The 19,412-nt window shown below is 33.0% G+C and overlaps 2 protein-coding genes across 2 annotated transcripts in view; both read right to left on the minus strand.

Annotated features, from left to right (window-relative positions):
- Positions 1 to 987, minus strand: part of LOC117107375 (cyclin-dependent kinase-like 1) — a 38,041-nt gene extending 37,054 nt beyond the window's left edge. The window contains exon 1 of the mRNA XM_033249034.1: positions 712 to 987. The gene's annotated coding sequence lies outside the window, so the exon portion shown is untranslated. The remainder of the gene's footprint in view (positions 1 to 711) is intronic.
- Positions 988 to 3,824: 2,837 nt separating this feature from the next.
- The window catches only part of LOC117107357 (mitogen-activated protein kinase kinase kinase kinase 3-like), a 60,707-nt gene continuing 45,119 nt past the window's right edge, over positions 3,825 to 19,412 (minus strand). Inside the window, 11 exon segments of the mRNA XM_033249008.1 lie at positions 3,825 to 8,200; positions 10,704 to 10,867; positions 11,080 to 11,225; positions 11,695 to 11,867; positions 12,040 to 12,242; positions 12,838 to 12,898; positions 13,798 to 13,877; positions 15,521 to 15,605; positions 16,184 to 16,459; positions 16,628 to 16,679; positions 18,637 to 18,663. Of these exon segments, the coding sequence (XP_033104899.1) occupies positions 8,057 to 8,200; positions 10,704 to 10,867; positions 11,080 to 11,225; positions 11,695 to 11,867; positions 12,040 to 12,242; positions 12,838 to 12,898; positions 13,798 to 13,877; positions 15,521 to 15,605; positions 16,184 to 16,459; positions 16,628 to 16,679; positions 18,637 to 18,663 (1,411 nt within the window). The 3' untranslated portion in view covers positions 3,825 to 8,056.

Below are 19,412 nucleotides of genomic sequence, written 5' to 3' on the forward strand. Positions count from 1 at the left end.
ACATTGATGTTTATGATTAGCCTAGTTTATTTTTTTGCGCTTTTTATTTTTATGACAAATTGGTTAGAGCATCGTTTTGGTCTTGCCGTTTTGACTTATTGCATTTTTGTCTATTGCCGTTGTGGTCAAAAAGTGTTGCCGTTTTGGTTTTTCGCTATTTTGGTCATTGCCGTTTTGACTTATTGCCGTTTTGTCCACAAACCCAGTATTTTTCTCATCAAAACAGTCCCACACTGAGCTTGTCACATATTTAATAAGTAATAAATCTACAGACATGCTCATAAATTCACGTTTTTTGGGCTTATTCAAAATATTTTCTCATTGATTAGGCCAATAGCGGGCTCCACACCCCCACCCTCAAAATAAACAACCACTGTTTTCAGACCTAAAATAGACTGTGCCTACCTTCCTACTACTACTACTACCTAGGTCCTAGCTAGGCTAGGCTAACCTAAACAACACTGCAGAATGAATGAGAGATGTTATTTTTGTATGAAAATCATATCATTTGGCTATAATAACGTTTTCCCAAGATATTATTCGTGATTAATGATACTACGAGCGAGAACCAGTATTACTTTGCAACACAAAGACGTATATGGTAGCCGACAGCAAGCTTAAGCAAGTGCGCTAGGCCTAGTACCTCTCCAAGATAGCCGGACTTGCTAAAAGTAGGCCTAATCTTGAGAGAGATGAAAAGCAGTTACTTACCCCGTCTCACTCACACACCGATGCTAGGAAGAGGAAGATGTAATCATTTTCAAGTATATCCATATCAGTTGAACAATTCACAAACAAATACTGACGAAGAATATCAAATGTTGTTTCAAAGTGAATTGGAAAAGTAGACCGTGCACTATAAATACAGAAATACTGATAATAATGCCGTAAACATCACAGTATCAAGTCAAAAATATCGTTACCGCGGTGCCTTCGCAGAGTTGAGAACAGAGTAGTTGAGCACCATTTGCAATTCTGACCCCAGATACAGTATTACTCCGCTATGAAATACGGTCTCTAACGCTAGTAAAATTTAATGATAAAAAAAAAACTTACTAAAACTTCATATCATCTGTTAATTTATCTATAATTACAATAATTACTAGTATATCTTATGCGTATTTACATTTTTTTACATGTATGTATTAATAAAGTGTTGAAAGGAACTATATGCGGAGGCTTACTAATACCATATAGCCAAATAGCCTATCAGGGTCACTTACTTAATATGTAAATTAATTTACCATAGCAACCGTCAGTAAACAATGGTAACCAAAACATTACTATGTATATTACTGTACGGTAACGTACAATTTCGAATATTTGTCTTCTTCAATGCCAATTTAATCATATCAATTGACATGTTGTTTCAACTAGACCTTCAGTAACCATTAAGACTGATTAATTAATTGTAACTTGAATGAAATTTTTATTTCCAGATTTAATATGGGTTACCAATCAAGAAGTAATATTGATGTCATTTTACCATAAATTTTAACATTTTTAACTTTATGATACATACCATATTAAGGCTATTTTTTTTAATCTTAAGAAAAACTGCAATTCAGAATTTTGGCTTCATTGATGTAAGTAATATGATGATTACTGAAATGAATGAAATCACAGATACACAGTGGGAGATGTCATTGTTTCTAATGAGCAGTGTTATTTATATATTTTGGTGCCTGATTTCTATTGAACACTATTAAAATAGAAATTTATTTCAAAAAATACCAGAGGCGGATCCATATTTGGTCTCAAAATAAATTTCGCCTCAAAATAAATTTCTAAAATTTCAATGCATCAATTTTATGTCACGCTACTAATTTATCTATTCTGAAACTTGTATCTCCCGTTTTAAAAATTCTGAAGGCCCCTGCATATGGCAACGTTTGTACTCTTTGAGGGGAACTGTGCTTGTTTGTTAAAGTGGTTGCCCTCCAATTCAATTCAGGATCAATCTATGTCTCATGCAATCAGTTTCTCTTTTTAAGTATGGCATTGATGTAACTGTAGTTTAAGTTTTGTTTCTTTTGTTTATATTGGTATATGGATAGAAAAATTTCAAAAGAAAAGTCGAATTGAATTAATACCTTTAATTATGTTGCATTTATCTATTTCACAATGTTCAGTAAGAAAATATCTATGCATGTGTGTAGGTTTATACTATAATGTATGTATACCATATATGGATTCAGATGAGACAAGAGGAGTATCAATCAATCGTTCCATTTATATGGCACATTTTATTTATTTATTTATTTATTCAATTTCTGGTGCCGTTCCAAAAAAAGAGATTATTAAAAAAGGTGCATCTTGAGTTGTGACTTAAAACTGTCAAGAGAAGGTGATTTTTTAATGTTCAGAGGAAGTTTATTCCAGAGCCTTGGTCCGGCCAGCAGTGTTGAAAAGTGCTCTTTGGGATGTCCAGGAGCACTTGTTGGCTAGATTTTTATACTAAGCATAACACTGCAAGTATTGTTTTTGGACTATTGAAGGGAAAAATGTAAAAGCAAGCAAGTACAGATCAAATATAATTGCAGTTCTAAAGTATAAAACAAAACTGCTAGAAAAAGATGCTGTACTGTGACAACATGTTTATGACATTTCGGGGATTGTTTCTAAAGATATTGCAAAAGATTACAGACCATAATATATTTTGACACCGATATCATCAATTCTATTTACATTTGCAATAAATGCAGACCACTCGGAGCCATCTTATCTTAATTATGTTTAGTATATGTAAGATTAGAATATTTATGTGAGATAACATAATAGGATAGGTTCATGTGAGCCACTGTACCCTTTATCAAAATCCTGTTCGGCCATCCGCAGATGAAAAAATGTACTTTTTGTTTAAAATCAGTGTAATTATTACAGAAATATCTATTTTACTTTCTTCAATAATTTATCATTCTGTCTTCCAATCAGCAGCCAGTTATGGAATAAAAACCCCCCACAAACTACCCAATAAAATGTCAATGAACAATTTCTATATAAATTTATCTGCGCTATTGTAGTACTGTTTGTGTATGGTTACTTTATAGTGTAATGCAACCCGATTTGATAATGGAATTATGCTTGGGTTCGCAAGGGTCAATTGTAAGGTAGGTGTATATGTATAATGTTGCTGAACATACATTGTATGGTTGTATACTGTATTGTCCTGCTTTTGACAATGTTTGAAAGGTGAAAATATACAGAAATTACTAAAAAGTTAAAAAAAAAAAGATATAAATTACCTCACATACCGTCTCTTGATCCAAGTTCAGTAAGTACTGAACACAATTAATTAAAAAGTGAGTCAAATCCTATGCATGGCTACTGCCTATATCTCAACCAGGACACTGGAATACAATCCTTGGTGGGGTTGATGAGGTATCATTTTATGGTTAGGATGCCCGAAAATTGTGATTTTGCATTACAATATTAGAGATTGCCAATCACATTAACTTTGTTTGGATTGGCCATGTTTGTCCGACAGGGTGCAGCAGTAAAGATTTGAAAGCTATCAATTTAAAAAATAATGGGTACGAGTCACAGGCTGGTCACCTATTGGTGTCCTTGGGCAAGGCCCTTTAGTCACACTGTTTCCATCCAGGAGCATAAGTGGGAGCCTCATAGATTTGAATACCGACTACTAGGTAAAAATTATTGCATGCTCCACAAGGGAGCTGAGTAGGTGTTCCAAAGTTTTATCTAACTGCTGGTATAATAGTGCGAAGCCAAAAGATATAAAAATATAAATATGCCAATTCAATCAGTAACTCTGAATAAACACATCAGTAAGTACACAATTAAATAAATACAAAAATACAAAATTAGTCACAAAGTTTTTATTCTAATAAGGCCAAAGACAACCTTTAGTTTTGCTGCTGTCAATAACTCATCAAAATCCAAAAACCTTAACAATAATACATAGCCCTTATTTCCATCCTCTGACGAACTTTATAATTTTCCATTTTTTGGAAAAAAAAGTCTATTGTTCTAGATACATATAAAAAGTCTTTTCTTTACATTTTGATATATTTTATTTGACAATAATGCGGAACATCACATACGTAAGCTAAGGAATCCCTAAACTTGATTTACTTATAACTCTGATATCACTCATTAAGTATATATAAAGGCGAATTAAATTATGAAGTAAAGAAAACATATCTGCAATTTGGTTTTAACTACAAATTTCTACACATTAGTAAAAAAAAAACAAAAAACAATATTAGTTACATATATGTACAGACTAAAATCAGCAAGGATTTAATACAAAGATAGCATATGAAATTAATATTATTTATTTTATCAATATTTTTTAAATCTTCATATAAATACAAAAATCATATAACCACATGGATTGCTAATTAAAAAAACAACGCAATGCAGAAACAGGAATTGTAAAGACATATTTATTTGCAATATGAAACATTTCTATATTTAGTACATTTTTACACCAACTTAGGGGGGCAAACAGAATTATATTACATACTCCCTAACGTAGTACAAAATGGAGAAGGCTGTTGGAAAATAGTCAAAATAATATCCAATGACAAGTTTTTTTCTTAAAAAATGACAACCATCAAAAATCTTTTCTAGGTTTTTAATATACATGATTAATGAATTTGGCATTATACAAGTTAATAAATTCGTAGATTGATGATTAATGAAGCAAAATAAACAACAAATAGATGAAAAAAATCTTGTTAATACAACAAAATGTCAAATGTATTGACCTAACAAATGTAAAAACAAATAAAATATTTCAATTGCTTTACATATTTAGGCAATTATCATTCAATATACATAGTATAGATTTTAAAGTTCCTAATAAAAAATATGAAAATCAGAGAAATATAAATTGTCACACTCTACAATTCATTAAATTTTAGAAATTTTTTTCTAAATGAAACTATTTAAAATAATCTAAATATTTTCTATAAAGTAACAAATTAATTATTTAAATGCTGTTTATGACAATAATCTGTAACTAAAATAAAAGCCCAAATGTTTCTGTTTTGGTCATTTATTAGGATATCCTTAGATGAAAAGTATTTTACAGAAGACTTATTTTAACAGACCAACCTCATTTTGAGAACACTGTTAAAGCACATATTCCAGATTATCACTTTGTAAATCTATGTATATCCAACAGTAGCATTTGAACCACATATGACCTAAATCTAATTATTTTACATCTGTATAAATGAATATTTACTGCCATATTCCAACAGCCTTCTTATAAACATTATTTCTATACACACGCACACAGTAAACACACACACATACTATACATACATACACGCGCACATAAGCAAATGTGTCCTTCCAGTTTACTTTCAAAAGAAAATATTATAATGTTTAATCAATTATAATTAAATGTGAAATTATCTTTACTCCGATTAATTTAACACAAAAATTACTAAATTTCTTAATTCTGTGAATATCAGGAGTATCACAATGCCATATATGGCAGGTACAATGATTATATATCACACCATATATGGTAAATTTATGGCAATGCCATGAGGTCACAATGATTATCCCAGTGTATCCCAGTGCCATATATGATGGGAGTATTCCAATGATTATATATACATGGCTGGAATATCCAAATTCAATATATGGTAGAAGTATCCCATCCCATTGCCAAGAGTATCCAACTGATTATACAGGAGTTTCATAATTCAATATACATGATATGATATCTAAATGCCATATATACAAAGAGTATCCCAATTAATATATACTGTATATGGTAGTAATATCACTATTCCATATACAGTAGTAGAAACATCCCAATGCCATATATACCAGGTGTATCCAAATATCATGGAATTTCCCTATGGCTGTATGCCTTACATGGCTAGATTTTTCCATTCCTGTATGCAATAATGTTATGGTCAGATTATCCTATGCATGTTGACCATATATGGCAAAACATGTCCAGAATGCCTTTATGTCATCTTGGACATTATTTTCTTATGCGCAGTGATGATGTTCTTAAACACCATTAATTTCTATTACCAATATTATTGAGTGGTTGGTAAGTTTTTAAAACTTGCATTATATAAATTCAACAACATTATATGTATTAATTTTTTCTTGAAAAATACCAATTTCCTGCAAGTTACAAGTTTAAAGGTAGATTGAAGGTAAAGTTAAAATCAGAGCTATGAGCTCACAAATTCCATGTCATTTTATTAAATAAGCAAACAAGCAAATAAATATACAGATTCATGGTTAACATATAGAGGATCATATTATTAGCTAAGATTAAAGAAATAATAAATATGTTTCATCACACATATGTATACAGGTTCATAGAAATCAAGCCAAGGATACAAAGATATGAGAAACAATAAGGATGAAACTAACAAACATTATGAACAAGAAAGAAAGAAGTATCATCTACTCCTGTCTGGAGGCCCGCAAGGAGGGTGGATGAAAGATCAGCAATGGATCGCAGTGAGGGTGCATGTCACCAGTTAGGGATCTTATAATTGTGTGACGATGGTAATATTTGAAAAAAGCAATTTGCGCTTGCAAAGATTTTGAGTTTCATTGTCAAAATTCTGGGATGTTTCTTGGGTAAAATCTATGTTCTGAGAATAAATGAGTGAATCTGTCAATGCACAACTGAAAGCTCACTATTATATTGATGCAGAGAAGAATGGAATGCTGCAAGTCTGAGTTAAGCTTGACTTAGCAGATTAGCTACCGGTGTCAAATTTTATCCACTGACCGAACTTTTATGAACTTGTATAAATATGTATTAATGCTTGAAGCTAAATTAAATTATTTAATCATGTTAAATCATTTTAAGAAAACAGCACGTCTCAATCGGAATTCAAATCTCCAACTGTCTGATTACCAACTGATCTAAGAGGCTAAGCTGATATTCAAATTTTCTTCAAGGCAGTAATTCTCTACTACATCAAAACAATCTATCATTACGTGGAATTGCCTTGCATAAATTAAAACACTGCTTTATGAATACTCAAGTCACATCAAACATTAATTTTCTTTCACTGAAATGATGCTTCTGATTTCTGTATTGCTTTACAATTAATTTTAATATTGCTATTAATAAGAAATAATATTTGGTAATGAATATAATAAACTAATGTCACTAAGAAAATCAATAAAGACAGTCCTTTCCCATCAACCTCATAAACATTATTTACACACAGGATTTAATGTATTTCTTCTCTCTTTTCCTATTGTTTCATAGAATTTCAACATAACAATGGCATATCTGACACACAGGCATATAATTATTATTATTAATTATATAATTATTATTATTTGTAATTTGATAATTATTTGAATTACTGACTCTACAATAAATAATTTCAGGTCAGTGATCTTTGAAGCTCGAACAACTAATCTGGTTAAGCTTCATCTGTGTCATCTCAACTTCACAGTACACATTCATGAAAATGTTTATTCATGAAGTTGCTTCTTAGTATACACAACACTGATGTTCTTTTGATGTGTGTGGCCAAAGTATTGGATTGAAAAATATCAAAACTTTCAATTACAAAATTGCAATGCAGTAAAAAACAAGTTTATCATTATTATTATCAGTTGATAAATATGGATGATATGCTAAGTATGGATAGATATCTTATGATTATTGATGACTACCTCTGTGGTTGGTATTTGCTGAGAAGTCACTGGTTGCTTTCAGCATAGGATACTCCAAAGCTACAAAAACACTAGTAATCTGCATGTACATATAATTTATCTTCTTTGCTTTCTTAATTCTAGAATGAAGACTCAAATCACACAGTTCATCAAGAAGAACTTTGATAGAAATTAACCGTATAAACAGCGATTTTTCCAATCAGTATATTTCCTATATCAAGGGAAAACCTTGCGATCTGGGTATATACATGGACACCGACCAATCTCCTGGATAAACGACAGTAAGCAATGTGAGTCAAACAACTTGGAGTGATACTGTTTAGATCCAGCGATATGAATGTGACCTTAAGACTGTACAAAATCCTGAAATAGTATATGTAACTGTGCGAGACAACATACGTCGCGATTCTCACATGGTATTTTCATGACCGGTCAACAGGTAGACATTGCACTTTCCTTCATTATTGTCTGTCTGACTGCTCTTTAGGATAATTAGTCTTTCGGATCCTAGCAAAGTAAACATCTTTGATTTGTCACAAATTTCCTGAGTCACCTATGGAAAGAGATTAAAAATTTAATTTTCCTGGATCACTGATGATTTCAGAGCATTTTTAAAACCTTTTCATTTACACTATTTAAAATCACTTATTCAATGAACATATAAAAACATTACCATTGATAAATGGAAAACATTCAGAAAATCTAGGAAACATTCGTAAAGAAAATGACAAGGGAGGGAGAGCTTACATTACAAAGGAAAGAAGACAGATGAAGAATAAGAAAAAGACAAAACATTACAAAGAAGAGAAGAAAAATAAACAAACATTCTTGGGTAGTATTATAAAAAGTTATTACTAATATAAACATAAACGTTATTAATTGCAATTGTAAATGTTTAGATTAATAATTACACTTAAAGAAAAAAAAAATCACATTCTCAAATAAACAATGCAAAGGTCAGAATTAGCCTAAGAAAATATCATACTGCCTTGTTTGCACTGTAACTTATTACCCTGTTTTCTGGATTAAACACATACACAGAAATACTGGCCTTCAAATACGAAGCTAATTACAACTCTATGTACTAATATCTTATTTAATTCAAATTGTCATAAAAAGTTCATAATAATTTATAAAATATGTATTATTGTTGTAAATGTAAAATGTAACCCAATTCATAGTTTTGGCAAAGAATGAGTTAACAATGCCAAAAGGATCAAATTAGGAACTTCAATATTACATTCGTACACAGGCAGTTATCCTATTGAACAAGGAAAACTGTAAATCAAGAATGCTTATAATTACTGTTTTATTATCAGTGTGTACACACATGTAAAACTGATCAATTGTTAGTACAGTAGCGAATTAGAATGGTGGCAGCAGCCAAGAAAATCTCTAACCAAGTGAGAGATAATTTAGATAAGAGAAGTACTGTAATTACTACTCTTAAGCTTTCAGGAGGCACAGTCTCCCCCCACCCCCTTTGACCAATATGAAAGTTAAAGGAATGTTTCTAACCTACCACGCCTCCTTGAATGGTGCGGCAGTACACATGAAAATATCTAACCAAATGTGAAATAATTTAGATTTTCTCACTATAAATAGATTATTCCTGTGCTCTTTATCATTGACAATTTGCCATTACCATTGATTCTATATTATTTTATATTACATTCTATTATATTTAATTTTATTATCATTATGTCTTTATTTTATAATTTTCTGTTGATTTTATATACTATTTTATCTGTCTATATTATCATTCCCTATTTTTTCCATTTGCCGTTTTTACAGTGTACTTGTATATTTTACCACTTTATACGACCTTTCATCCATGACGCTTTGTTTATCCCTGGCCTCTTAATTCCAGCCAGACATTCTGTTTATATTTTGTTTATATTGCTCATTTGCATAATTTGAATGATCAGTTTGATCCTGTGTCTCCCACTTCATTCACCTGATGAATCAATCAATTTCATTAGTATGTGCTACTGTACTCATTTCATTTGTATTTTATGCTACAGACAGATACAGCTCCTACTTTTATTATTTAATTTAGATAAGAGATTTACGTAAGTACAACCCTGAGGCTTTCAGGATTTATAGCCATCCCTTCCTCCAACATATATAAAAGGTAAAGGAATGCTTCTAACCTGCCACTCCCCTTGGAACATAGGTCCCACCCCTTTGGACAATGATCAGTTCCTTGTTGTAGTGACACCCCTTGAACCATAGGTCCCAGCCCTGTAGACTATACATCCTTGATTTTCACTTACGCACTCACAGGAATTTATATGACAGGGGGCTGACAATTTCAGGAAGAAGTCCTGATAATGCTCCAGGGGAACAGGCCCCTATTTCCAAGAAAAACTAGGCAATTTTGAGTCACAGGGGCACTTTAGGCGAGATTTTTTTTATACCTTGTTTAGCAAACCTGCCGACTACAAATACTCATGATTTCGAATAAAAATAAAATTTTATTTTCGGCCAATTAGTGAACTCGCCACCACGAAAAAGTTGAAATTTCAGAAAAAAATAAAAGTTTTCTTTATTTTTATTACACCCTCCGCTGCCTTGAAATCTCCAAAGATAAGAGATGTATATTTCTTCCTAATTACATAAATTTGTACAAGTACTTAACCATCCTATTTTACATTCACATTGGTTGGATTGGTTGTTGCTGGGCAAAAAATAACCTACGATGTCAAAAAAATTTAGGCAAAGGCAGGCCTAGGTTGTGATAAGACCAAGATATGACCTCTCTAGCTAGGTGCTTAGGCCTTCTTTAGGGTGTTCCCTTCCCTTTGATGTTCAAGTAAACTCTGATTTCTTCACCAGAATATAGTTTTTGATAGGCCATTGAATTGTAGGGCAGTTGTTCCAATGCTTCTACCACCTCGCAAAACCGTCGTCATTTTTGTTCTGTTTATGCACACGGGAATCCCCAGGTATAATCCCACCCCCTAAAATTGGGCCAATTTCACGTTCATGGGGGATGGGATTATACCCGGTGAACTACGGTACATTTAACATAATAAAAACTATAGAGGGCTTACTTCATTTGTTTTGAAGCTCCTTCCTTGCATGCCATTTTTGTGGAATGCTAGTACACTATCCTGTAACACAACTAGGGCTTCCACTGGGAAGTCAAAGTGCAATTCTGCCGACAATTTTTTGCTGGATTTTGGCCTGCCATTTAGATTCACAACTTGTACAATTCCTGTTGGAGAAGATATATTACATTAAGTTCTGGTTGGGAATGACATTTTTCATTCATTTTTTCCATTTATTTAAGCATAAAAAAATACTCTTTTTCTGTGCACACTATCCAATTTTATGTGACAAATTTGTGTGATGTGCCCACATATAGGCATGATGATGTCATATAGGCATGATGATGTCATATAACACAGTAATGCAGAAGTAGCTTACTTTCAGAGCAGACTAAGACAGTGTCTTTTTCCAGTTGAGAGACCGTTACCACGTCAAGGAGGTTGTCTTGGGGAGGGTGCTCTACGAACCAGCATGATGCTGAATTTAAGTTTATTATATCAAACGAAAGGTGTCTCCGATCAGCTCTAAATATATAAATAATTTGATATATTAGGCAAATATAATATTGGACATAATAATTATAATTGGTGATGATGAAAATTGTTGATGATTAATCATGATGATGAGTTTCAATGTTTTATTTATTTCTTATTTATGCTGAATTCAGTGACTAGATGCTGTTCTCCCAATTTATAAGGCTTAGGGGAGAAAATTTTCCAGAATTATTATAATAATTTTAGTTATCTTTCATGGAAAAAAACCAACAACCAAGAGAAAAAAAATGTGTTCATGTGTTTCTTCAAGAGGGATTTAACAATTGAGTTTGAGATAAGGTAGCTTTCACTAGTGTACGAACACAGACATTGCACCGACTATTATAATGTAGCAAACAGCTTCATCCTCTACCCAGTAGGTCTCTGAAATTAGACCCTGGGATGTACATACTGATCGATTGATTGGACTGATTAAATGATTGACTGATTGATTTCTTACCCCCTTGCAACACCAATGCAGACTATCGGATATTCAGATTCTGGTTTGATTAACATTTCAAATATCTTGAGATCAGATGGCAACATACAATCAAATATCTAAACACAATAAATAGAAGAGATATTACCATCAAAGAACTGTATTTATTCAGTTATTAGTACTGATGGTGAATACTTAGCAAAAAGAAACAGGAATATTGAGGATGTGACAATGAAAATGTTAATGGTAATGATGACGTTTCTGGGTTGAAATAAGGAAATATAAGAAAGGAAAATGAAAGGAAAGATAAAGGCCAACTCAGACAGCGTCGGCCGACGCAACCCGACGCAATTTATCGTCGGGGACAGTCTTAAGCCCTTCCTTACCTGCGCAACAATGGGTACAGCCTTTTGTATCTGAGACTTTATGGCTCAGTGAGTACTTTCTTGGAATCAGTTTGTCTGGAATTTTCTGCAATTTATCACCCAAATTGCCAGGCATGTGGAATCGATGAGGGTTTTTATCAATCATGCCTAGTAAATTGTGTGAATATATATATTGTGCTTTTCCTGTAAATAATAAAATTAATAATGATAATAGTAAGTTTTTTTCCTCCAAAACAGAGCAAAGCTGAGGTGAAACAATTCATGTACAAATGAAGAACAGCTTATGTAAATTATAACAGATATTGTAAAATCTGCATATATTAAGCAGGCCCATCACTAGGAAGGTTGGTTTTCTACAGGCCAATTTTAACTCAGAAGTGTTTAATAAACAAACTGATAAAATATTACTACAGTAGTAAACTTGTTAAAATGGAGGTTCGGCCAAACCCCACCTTGGTTATGAACCTGTTCAGCGTTACCAATGTGACACAAGTGCAGTAGGCACAACCTTGCGGACATGTGTTTGGAAATTTTGCTGTGCATCTCACTTGTATAAAATTACAGATGACTAGGAATACACCAGAGGGATTGGAGAAGGCTACACTCTATGCTGGTTAGATCATTTATAGATCCTTACGATCAAGGGTTATAACATCACAAGCCCTTTATGTCTATTTGGAAAATTTACAGTATAAATTCCTATATCATTATTATTGGGTTATACATGACTGTTCATTATTAACTGTTAAAAATAAGTTCACATAAATGTTTTACAGACCTGAGAGAGACATCATCATGTTGTTTACTACATAAATCCATGTTGTCTTCCTTGGAAAAATCTATAGAAAAGTAGTAAACAATACAATCAAATCAGACGACAAAGTAAATACATGTACCTGTACTTGGTGTACATGGTTAATGCAGTGCTTTCAGATTGAGTAGACACTTTGAATGTGGGAGCGTGGGGCGCAGTGTGTAAGGTGTAGAACTTCTGACCGTGTCATCGGGAGTTTAAGACCGATGCTTGTGCACTGCTTATGTCCCTGGGCAGGCACTTAAGTTTGCCTTTGTCCACCCAGGAGTATAAATGGGTACCTGGTAGGATGGTATAGCATTGAATGTTTGGGTTGTGTGTGTAAAGCAGAATGACTTGGGATACTCCCCAGGGAGCAAAGTTGCACAAAATGTACCGGTCTGCCAATTCGGTATCCAGTGACCAGGTAATAATGATGCCAGCACCTTGTACATTCTCTGGATTGTGATAGGCGCTATATAAATTCCGATTCCAATTCTAATTTGAATCTGAGACAGTGGTCTTAGTGGTGTGTTCCGTTCACAATGTCAAATTTTATATGTACAATTTGGCATGTCGTTACCAAACTATGGAAAGATAATGTCATATCACACCCCAAACTATGAGGAAATCACAGAGCAGACATCAGAAATATGATATGTCAAAAATATATTTGATACTATTCCAATCTCTAATGGAAATATGATACAGTTTTATTTAACTGATGTATATATATCAAGATAAAATATAAAAAAAACCTACAGTGTTGTTTCAGTTGAAAGTTAATAAATAAACAGAAATAATAATAAACTGAAATATAATGATAATTCAGTTTTTCTTTTTTCTTTTTTTAAATACATTAGATTTAAGTTGCAGTGATTCCTCCAGGGCACCAGTGTTCTATTTCATGCAATTGTAATTACTTTTGTAAAAAGATCAACTTACTTGGTCCATGACACCTTCATGGATTTCTGTGAGGTTGAAAGCATATATGCCTTCGTCTGCACCAAATAGTACATATTGATCTGATAGAAAGAGAAAACAAATACTTAGCAAACAGAGATTTGGTTCATTTATTAATTTCATTTCATTATGTGTAAAATGCAAGATAAGTAAAGATGCAAGATGAGTAAAGATGTGAGATGATTAAAGGTATAACATTAGTCAAGATGTGAGATATGTGAAAATGTGAGATATGTGAAGATGAGAGATGAAGTAAAGGTGTGAGATGAGTGAAGATGAGAAGATCTTGATACATCTGAGCCAGCTTTATTATCAGTAACACTACCTCAAAAGAGATACTTGTACTTTTATGAAATTCAATGACCTCTCTACTGATCACATAAAGAAATTTATGATGTCAAGCCCTTCCAAGTCATGTTAACTGGATCCTATTCCTAAAAGAATATTCTCCAAAAGAAATGTTTGGATTCATTACTGTCGGTAATTACCAACATAGTTAACCAGTCTCTTTCTTCTGGAGTTATGCCAAACTGGCTAATAACTGCGCAAGTAACGCCTATACTGAAGAATCCTAAACTTGATGGAAATACGCTGTCAAGCTATCGACCAATCTCAGTTTGGCAATTTTTGGCCAAAGTCATAGAACGGTGCATATATTCACAGATACAAGATTACTTCAACCTCAATTATCTGTAATCTTCTGCTCAATCTGGCATTGAAACTGCTCTCATAAAAGTCCAAACTGATTTACTTGGCGCCACTGATAACAGACAAGAAGCAATCTTTATTTTACTTGATTTTATTTAGTGCTGCATTCGACACTATCGACCATTCAATGTTTATTAATAGGCTACTTTTGCACTATGGTATATGTGGAACTGACATTAAGTGGTTTACATCTTTCCTTCAAAATCGTGAGCAGCATGTAGAGATTAAAAGAGCAAAGTCCAAGACGTATCATCTGCACTATGGAGTACCACAGGGCTCTGCGTTTGGTCCTCCCTGTTTTACCTTTTAAACAGTTCCACTGTGTGATTTAATTGATGTCCATGAAGTTAACAACATGGTATATGCTGACGATATTCAAATATATCTCAAAGACTCAAAACATATGGTGACAGAAGCTTTTCCTCAATTGGGCCAACCCTCTGGAACATACTTCCATTGGAAATTCAAAACTCACCAAACAATGACTGTTTTAAAAAGGCACTAAGACTTACCTCTTTATATGATATACCTAACTTCAACTGGCATCTTTCAGCGCTTTGAGGCTATTTTTGCATTAGGCGCTTTATAAAAGTATTATTACTGTTATTATTATTATTATTATTAGACTTATAGTAAAGATGTAATATAGTAAAGATGTGATAAGTGCAGATGCAAGGTAAGTAAAGATGTGTAAAGTGAGTAAAAGTGTGAGACAGTAACAACCTGAATTCAGATGTAGAATTAGTAACGATTTATGATAAGCACAGATATGAACACAGAACACATATGCAAGAAAATGAATGTGAGGTATCAATGTGAGAATGTGTGAGCATAGATTGAAGTTGAGCATAGATGTGAAATGAGCATAGATGAGATGAGTATAAATGCAAGATGAGCAGATTGAAAAAAATATGAATATAAAAATAAGTACTGTATTATGTGAGATGTGATATGAAATGAGCACGAGATGAGCACATAATAAAAACTGCCTGATTACCCTTCTTCTCGGGATGTACCCAGCTTGCTGAGCAGTGGATATTCAATGGACATTCATTGAATATTTTTGAGAAACAGGCTCCCATCTGGAAAATACAACATTAATTACAATATTAATGTGTAATCATTTATCCATTCAATTTGTATTATTTCATTATCTCGATCTCACTGAGGAATAAGCACATTGACAAATTTTGGAAACTAATTAAGACTGAAAGTCTCAAGCATGAGGAAGGATGGATTTCTACTCTCGCAGGATCTCGCAAGATATGAGTGAACTTCCCTTGATTGTAATCAAGTGCAATCACAGAATTCCCCTAAGTATGCTACTTGAATAAAAAATAATAAAAGAGAAACCATATGGTTGCTCTTATATAATTACACAGAATTAATTTAAAACAAATCTTTCATTTCATACATGCAGATGCAACTTCAAGGCATCAACTGAGTCTCGGGTATAATCCCACCTAATAATGTACCAAGGGTTGGGCTAGAAGTAATTAGGTAATTCTGAACTGAATGGACAAATGTAACCAAAATAAGTTTTTAAAATGCAGGTAGGAGGGTGAAGATAGTAGAACATATAACGCACCACCATTGTGTGGAATTGTGTAAGGACAACTAAATACAGCTACATTCCAAAAATTCATACTCAGAAACTTACAGGTACTTTTGGCGTTTTAGGTAGGCCTCTACTCTCTGAACAGGGCTCCCTCGTGTGGAACCGATTTATAACTTTCCTTGGTGGAACCTTAGGAGCGCTGTTTGAATCTTCTCCATCTTCCATGCTCTCACCAATGCTCGTTGGTGCTAAGCCATTCAATACTGGATGAGGAACTCGTGCAGAAGATTCACTTGACGTACCGGAGGCCGATGAACTCGGCCTGTGATCTTGCATGCTGCCATTATGATGCGACGCTGCTGATGATCTGCTAATCGACTGAAAAAATAACGTTTGAAATTTATAACATAAATTCGTTGAATAATCTAAAATTGGTTGGATTTTTTTTCTTTACTATTTTGGGGGTTATCTTGGTAGGTATATTGAAATAAAGTTAATGCATCCATATAATGGTTTTTCTTGGAATTTTTAACATATTTCACTTACCTTCTTTGGTGGAAGCGGTGGTGGAGTCTCCCCACTTTGTGGCAAGGTTTCTCTGAAAAAATCCATTAATATTATTATTTTTCTATATATTCTTTCTTTAAATTATTATTATGAATCTATAAACGTAAAGCTATATTTTGCCATTATCATAATGCTTTCATTACACATTATTATACATACAATCAAACTTAATCATTTAAAAAGATCTACACCAACAGTCTTAATGTTTTTACCTACAATTATTTTGTTTTGTAATTTACTATATAGGAATATGGAATAATTGTTGCTATACCAAACTTAATCCAAGTCATATAATAAGTACTCCTTTTCGAAAAACAAACATAAATTTGATGCTGTACATAAGCTAATTCTCATAATGAAACTTTAGGGAGTCAAGTTGTTTTTGGTTATGAGAAGAATCCTGTCAATTGATAGAACTCGAACCTATGACCTTTGGATTGTAAAGCCGGGCACCCACTGCGCTAAACGGTCGTCGGCTGACGCAATTCGATGGAGAAGGCAACGTCACAACGTGCGTGCAATGGATCGTTTTTAATGACGATCCATTCTGACTGCCACCGACAATTAGCAGACGGCGTAGCATCGTCTAGCGCCTATGGGGATCGGAGTTGGGTTCATCAGCTGACGGTCGTACGACTGTCATACAACACTGCGAGTGTCCAGCTTAAGTGGTCTGTCCCTCACCTTCCCATTTCAAGGTCACAGGTATGGTCCGAAAAAAAAAAAATGAATTCTGATCTCCAAGTCTCAAAAATAGCTTGGTTATTACAATATCAAAGACTTTGCAAAAGTTATGGACTATTAACCATGCTAATGTTTTTTCCCTTATTAAAGGTTAAAGGTTATTTATTTTTAAATTTAATATTACCATAATAAAAAACAAAGAAAAAAATGATCTCATCTATTGAAGAAATTTAGAAGTATAAAAAAAGATCGGTGCAAAATCAAGTAACAAGCAAAATGAAAAATAATCAATAAAAATTTTAAAGAAATAAATGCAAATTAACATTAACATTAAAGTTATAATATATAATAAAAAATGCATGAAAAAGAGCTAATATGAATGGTGAAGGTGGTGAAAAATGAAGTTGATGATTATGGCAATGATAATGGTGGAGATGGTGACTATGATTATGATGACAATATTAATGTTAGTGAGGATTATGATGATGGTGATGAAGATAATTATGGTGAAAATGAGGAGCACGAAGATAATGATGTTGTGGATAATGATGATGATGGGAATTACGATGATAATGATGACAGTAGTAAAGATGATTAATGTGACAATGAAGCGTATGGTGATGCTGACAAAGATGAGAGTAGTGATCTGGACCTTCAATAATCCCACTACTTCTGAATTCATCCATTTTGTATGTAGAAGTTACCTCACACCATGCATCAAAACTGGAAAAATATCAAGCACAGTTTCTATGGATACATAGTTTCAACATTCTCATGCCAACATTATCAATACACAAGCTACAAATATATTATCTACAAACTATGAAAATAACATCAAATATATACAGATTGAATAATACCTTGATAAAACATACTTCTAAAATACGAAAGAGCAAACCAACATACACTTCTACTATAGCTCAGATGATAGGGTAACCAAACAGAAATTAGAAGGAATTGGTTTAGAATCCTGATGAGGTACAATACATTTATTTTAATATGGATTGAAAATTTAGATACTGACTCCTCTGCTATAGTTTTTAAAGTTATTTATGACATACCAGTTACAATTGATCATATTATAAATTACTGCACATGGTAATGTAAATATGCAAATGTCCATGCAAATGCATGATAAATATGTAGAATTCTAAAGTATTCTAGTACATGAATTTTCAATCTTTTGGGATGTAGAAAATCCAAACAGTAAGCAGAATGCTTAATGATAATTAAAAATGTAAGTTATATAGTATACTAAATACATCAACGACCATTTTAGAATAAACACAAACAATTGTGTTTACCTTGAGGTATAGCCAATCGGTAGAGGCCTAAATGGGAATAAAATTACAAAATTCAATTGTGTTTTATATTAAGATATACTGTTGAAATAGAGCCAAAACACTAAAATTCAATATTGAATTGCAAACCACCATTTGCATATTTGAGTTAAATTGCTTTTAAATGAAAATTAGAACATCAGCAACTGATGTTTAAATTAGTTAAATTTTTGGTGTTTTCCAGACTGACAGTATATCTAAAATATTTTCTCACAATGACATTAATTGACCTGGTCATAACTTGTTAACAACAAAAAAAGAGTACTAATTCATAAAATACTGAACCTCTAATATTAATTTACCCAAATCATATGGAATGTGTCTTGCATTCTTACTTTTTTCAGACCAACCCATTTATCAAACTAAATTACCTCACACTTGTAATGGATATTTATATTATCTGGCATTGACATCATGCCTACAAAATGTCTAGCATGTCTACAATATAAAATTAATGTTCAAAAGTGATTCAATTCCAACTAGCATTGGCATGGAATGTCTGTATTCACTGTGAGTATCGTAGATGGTACAGATGAAAGGTTGATGGACCCTGTCTGGAGTGCAGTGGCATATCTACAAGTCTTGAAATGGGGGTGCTGATGGGAAGGGGGAAACAAAGGTGAAGTGGGAGGAGCTTGATTATCTGTTGAGGGGCGCTAATTCGCAATGCTAATTCGCAAAATAAGGTGATTTTTAACTACTTGACCATGCTTTTTTTGGGGGGGGGGGGGGGGCCCGAG

The sequence above is a fragment of the Anneissia japonica genome, unplaced genomic scaffold (assembly GCF_011630105.1).
Source record: "Anneissia japonica isolate Jap-2015-1 unplaced genomic scaffold, ASM1163010v1 scaffold9668_len1562885_cov226, whole genome shotgun sequence".
Lineage (NCBI taxonomy): Eukaryota > Metazoa > Echinodermata > Crinoidea > Comatulida > Comatulidae > Anneissia > Anneissia japonica.